At 36.6% G+C, this 5673-nt stretch overlaps 1 protein-coding gene across 1 annotated transcript in view; it reads left to right on the top strand.

Moving 5' to 3' along the window:
- The window catches only part of LOC107575565 (deoxynucleoside triphosphate triphosphohydrolase SAMHD1-like), an 18853-nt gene extending 13560 nt beyond the window's left edge, over positions 1-5293 (top strand). The window contains exons 8-12 of the mRNA XM_016261921.1: positions 3964-4103; positions 4324-4395; positions 4467-4571; positions 4660-4825; positions 4934-5293. Coding sequence (XP_016117407.1) covers positions 3964-4094 — 131 coding nt within the window. The 3' untranslated portion in view covers positions 4095-4103; positions 4324-4395; positions 4467-4571; positions 4660-4825; positions 4934-5293. The remainder of the gene's footprint in view (positions 1-3963; positions 4104-4323; positions 4396-4466; positions 4572-4659; positions 4826-4933) is intronic.
- Positions 5294-5673: the final 380 nt, after the last annotated feature.

The raw sequence follows: 5673 nt of genomic DNA, 5'->3' as shown, positions 1-5673 counted from the left end.
TTTTACACATGTTTATCTAAATTTATGTCTAGGCGCTTCCCAAAAAAGGCCACTTGGAGACTCCAAATGACCCTTTGTAACCAACGACATAAAATGCTGCAATTCTTGAATGCTTTAATGTACAGTCATAATTGTGGGCTCTAATGAAAGCTTACACTTAGACCTATTCAATTTCTTATCCAGATTCACTGTCAATAATTGCTGACACATAGTAACTGAAGCATAAACACAATATAGTGTTTTTTACGATTTTTTTTCAGAGGTGCTGTCATCATGTCCCTCAATATATGGCTTTTTTGCTGACTGGCTCCCAGACTTCACTCGATTCAATGTCAGATGATTGTCTGTGATATAAAAAAAAGCAACACACACAACAGAAGTTAGCAGGACCACCTCAAAACAAACACATACCTCAATATATACAGTAAAATATGTATAATATATATAATTATATAATATAATAAAACACTTTCTAGTTGAGAGTGACAACTCCATCCAAAAACAGATCCTCTGCTTCTGAGTCAAAGGATGAAACATCGCTCTCTCCATTAAAAACACTTTTATTGTCCGGCCAAACACATTGTTCAACAACAACTTAGAGCAAACAAGTTGTTTTTTTCACGTTCTCTTTGGTATTTTTAACCTCAAACCATCATTCACCCGTAAACTCTCCCAGAGCACTCTTTACGCACGGACGCACAAAGTCCCTATAATCCTTTGCGCACAGACTTCTGAGCATGATATGTTGAACTCTCCCACCAAAACCGCATATTAATCTTTTCAGAAGTTCATTGGCTATCAGAAACGACAGTCATTTGCAAACTCTGATGCAATTGGATCGATCTACTGTCCATCAAAGAGAGGCTGCATCATCCTTCATCCTGGAAGCTAGTTGGCGATCGCTGCTTGTTGACACCTTGACAGCTATTGGTTCAAATAAGGTGTCAATCAAAAGGGCAGAGGTCAGCGGCCATTTTGATGTCAATGATTCTGTTCTGTTTATATGAGAAAACAAGCTATAATAAAAAAGAAAAGAAAAAAGAAAACAAGCTATAATTTAGGATGCACCAAAGACCTGATCGCTCCGTCGGCTAATTTGAAATGCTACTACTACATTGCGTGGATGTTTATCAACATATAAATGTGTTATGGACTAAATATTTCACTGCATTGGATAGTCTGGACCCTTTACAGTGTAACTACACCATTTTTGTTGGAATGTAATGAATTAGTGCAGTGTTTCTCAACCAGGGGTCCGTGGACCCCTAGTGGTCCTTGACGTAAGGCCAGGGGGTCCGTATAAAGTATGACTTTTTGTATACAGTTTGTATATTTTGACATGTTCCCATGAAAGAAAAATCCAATATAGCTGATAATATGGCCATGATGATATGGTCAACTAACTTGAATTATACTTGACTACATTTGGTCCTCACAAAGACATACATAGATGAGTCAATTTTGTTCTGGGGGTCCTTGAGGATGGTTCTTAATTGGACTGGGGTTCGGTACGCCAAAAGGTTGAGATTCACTGAATTAATGGACTAACAGCGGGCGGCACACTGGCATTTTATCAGAATCAGAATGAGCTTTAATGCCAGGTATGTTTACACATACAAGGAATTTGTTTTAGTGACAGAAGCTCCACAGTGCGACAGAATGACAGTGACTAGACAGGACACAGATAATAAAAATAATAATATACAAAATAGACAATGTACAAAAAAAGCAGAAACACAATATATAATATAGACAATATTGTATGTACAGGTATGATATGTGCACATTTGAAATGTAAATAAGTATGTGTGTTAAATGGACTCAATGTGATTGTCCCACTTCAGGTCCTGAGAGATTGTGGTACCCAAGAACCTAAATGTCTCCACTGTCGTTACAGTGCTGTCCATGATGGTGAGTGGGGGGAGAGGAGGGGGGTTTCTCCTGAAGTCCACTATCATCGCCACAATTTTGAGCATGTTAAGCTCCAGGTTGCTAAGACTGCACCAGACAGCCAGCTCTTTAACCTCCTGTCTGTAAGCAGACTCGTCACCGTCCTGAATGAAGCCAATAAGTGTGGTATTGTCTGCAAATTTCAGGAGCTTGACAGAGGAGTCATTAGATGTGCAGTCATTTGTGTAGAGAGAGAAGAGCAGTGGGGAGAGAATGCAACCCTGGGGGGCGCCAGTGCTGATCGTACGGGTGCTGGATGAGAATTTTCCCAGCCTCACTAGCTGCTGCCTGTCTGTCAGGAAGCTAGTGATCCACTGACAGACGGAGGTGGGCACGGAGAGCTGAGTTAATTTGGGCAGGAGGAGGTTTGGGATGATAGTGTTAAACGCCGAGCTGAAGTCCACAAACAGGATCCTCACATAAGACCCTGGTCTGTCTAGATGTTGCAGGATGTAGTGCAGTCCCATGTTGACTGTATCATCCACAGACCTGTTTGCTCTGTAGGCAAACTGCAGGTCCAGTAAGGGTCCAGTGATGTCCTTCAGATAAGCCAAAACAAGTCTTTCAAATGATTTCATGGAAACTCGTTCAGATCGTCTGCCAGTTGTTGATTCTCCACAGTGCTGTGGGATGGTGTCTTGTAATTGGTTATGTATTTCAGACCTTTCCACACTGAAGCAGGGTCACTGGAAAATAATTGGTTCTTTAGCTTTCTAGCATATTTCCTCTTTGCCACTCTGATCTCCTTTTCCAGTGTGTATTTGGCCTGTTTATACTAGAATCTGTCCCCATTCCTGCGAGCATCTTCTTTGGCCTGACGGAGCTGTCTGAGTTTTGCAGTGAACCATGGTTTGTCATTGTTGTAGGTTAAATGAGTCCTGGTAGGGATGCACATATCTTCACAGAAACTGATATAAGATGTTATAGTGATGCAGTCTCTGTGAGCTCGTCCAGATTGGTGGCAGCAGCTTCAAAGACGCTCCAATCAGTGAGGTCAAAACAAGCTTGTAAATCCTGCTCTGCTTCATTAGTCCATCTTTTTACAGTCCTTAATACAGGTTTAGATGATTTCAGTTTCTGCCTGTAGGTCGGTATAAGATGAACTAAACAGTCATCAGAGAGCCCAATTTTATGAGGTTAACATATAAGGTTAATCAGAGATTAATCTTAATCAGAGGTTAATCTTTTATGAGGTTAATCAGAGAACCAATTTTATGAGGTTAACATTAATAAATGAACATTTATATAAATTATAAAGTGTACTGTATAGCCCAGTAATGATAAATGTGTTAGCTTGATACGTGGTTTGATTAATCTCATATTTTTAAATATGATATAGTTTCATTATAAATATGGTGATTATTTCTAAGGTGGACAAACTTATTAAATTATATTTACCATCTAAATCTAACCATGTCATGTCAACAAATGGAAAAGTTAGCCAGTATTTATTATGTCAATTACTGTACCTTTAGTAGAGACATTTTTACCCCAAATACCTTACTAGCTGTTGATCTAATTATCTTAACTATCTAAAATTATTTAAAAGTCCTTTATCTTATCTTTATTAACATTTACTACATGAATTTATAACATACAAAAACATAATAAATAAATAATAATATAGTGTATATATATATATATATATATATATATACAGCAAATTAATAATATCAGATTAGACAAGGAATATATTTAGAAGAGAAAAAAAGGACCTCAAAAATATAGTGTATATATATATATATATATATATATATATATATATATATATATATATATATATTAAATCAAATTAGCCTAGAATCAGCTTTGCACTGCTGCCTGCAATCGTGTCATAGATCAGCCAAATTCCCATTTCCCCAGTGACACAGATGTTTAGGAAATAAGTGCTGCTGTAAGTTTTTGTACCATCTAGTGGTTTACAGGTCAATAAAATCAAATGTGCTCAGATGCACTTTTAGCCCTGTTGTACCCTCTATCAGTACAAATTGCAAACTCTCACCCTTCTACTAGATCACATCTTTAACAAAATCCTGCATTCTCCTGAACCTGCCTTGAATGAGGCTCGAGGCATCCTAGAGGACATCGTCCACAGACGTCTACCAAAGTTTGTGGGAGAGGCCCGACTGAAGGAAGAGGCTTAATGGAATCAGGTTTCTGAAGATTCAGTACAATGTCTTAAAACTGTCCAAACTCTCCAAACACAGATATCGTAACAGCATGCTGCATTACAAAAACTGTTGATAAAGAATATAATTGACTTTATCATTTTACTTTCTTTTAGCATTTAATTTAGCATACTTTTATCTTTTCCTTTGTGTCAGTATTATGATGTTTAAAAGCAATGTGTATTTTTAACTTACCATTCCTTAGAATCATGTGACGGACAGCTGGAGAGACATGTGCAGAGACAACAACCTGAATGCACAGCACTTCCAAATTTATGTATGTATAAAAAAATAAAAATATTTTCTGCATCTCTTCTTCCTCATAGTTTAACTTGGATTCTCTTTCAGGTTCTTGACATGGGTTTTGGTATAGTAGGAGGAAACCTCCTTGACAATGTCTATTTCTACAACAAGAAGGACCCGAACACAGCCTTCAGGATTCAGTCGTATCAGGTACACATTCATCTGTAGGAACAGCTTTATCAGATAGCTTTCATGTCATGATGAGAGATCATAAATAGATTGAGTTTTTACTCTTCAGGTGTCCAGTCTGAAGCCAGTGCAGTTTCATGAGAGGCTTGTGAGAGTTTACTGTACAAACATGGATCAGAGGGTTCAGAGGAAAGCTGAGCAACACTTTCATGAATGGTGCACAAACAATAGAGGCACCTTCATTCATTTCGGGCCTGTTTTAGATGATGACTCTGGTAACACCTATTGTGCTAACAAGATAACATATTATTAGAGCATTCATATTCTCAAATTTGTGTATGTCAATTGTCATTTTTAAATATTATTATTTTGTTATATTACAGGAGAAGGAGCATATTGAACCACCAAGACATGCTGAAAACAGAACATAAGAGTCACCAAACGACTATTTTATCTGCTCTTAAAAGCATATAGATCATGTAAGTCTACACAAAATATCTAGGACATATATATGTAGCTAGAGGGTAATTACTATATATCTAAATTACAGTTCAGTTTTGGCTTTTGGCTTTTGTGCTGTGGTGCTTGTTGTGGTTTTGCATGGAACCCATCAAATGGATTCAGACTTCTTGCTATTTATTTGATTTACATAACATTAAGACATGATTAAAGTAAAGTTAAATTGTGAAGTAGCAGCTTTTTTTTTTGTTTTGTTCTTGGGGTTTTAAAATGGATTTTATCATTACATTGGTTTAATTTATCATCATTGCAATGTGTGTAATCGAATAATAATATGACAATATACTTTTAAAAGTTTTACAAACTTTCTATCAGATTCTAAGTGAAGAAAATGATTTGTATCTTTTTTAAATGTGGACCTTCATTGAGACATTACAATTTTTGGATGGTTTACATTGCTACATTAATAAAACTTACATTTTATTCCAACACTGTGTTTTATTGTCTGTTTTTCTCTTAACGGGGTTATGAAAAAAAAATGTCTTCATAATTGTCAGTGTCAAGCAAGTGTGTTCAGGCAGAATGTGCAGTACAGTCTGAAAGAAATATAGGTGACACTTTACTTAAAGCCTTTATGTATAATGCATTATAACATTAGTTTAAT

The sequence above is a fragment of the Sinocyclocheilus grahami genome, unplaced genomic scaffold (genome assembly GCF_001515645.1).
Source record: "Sinocyclocheilus grahami isolate Dianchi unplaced genomic scaffold, SAMN03320097.WGS_v1.1 scaffold2728.1, whole genome shotgun sequence".
Taxonomy (NCBI): domain Eukaryota; kingdom Metazoa; phylum Chordata; class Actinopteri; order Cypriniformes; family Cyprinidae; genus Sinocyclocheilus; species Sinocyclocheilus grahami.
This window is presented reverse-complemented; position numbering and strand designations above follow the sequence as displayed.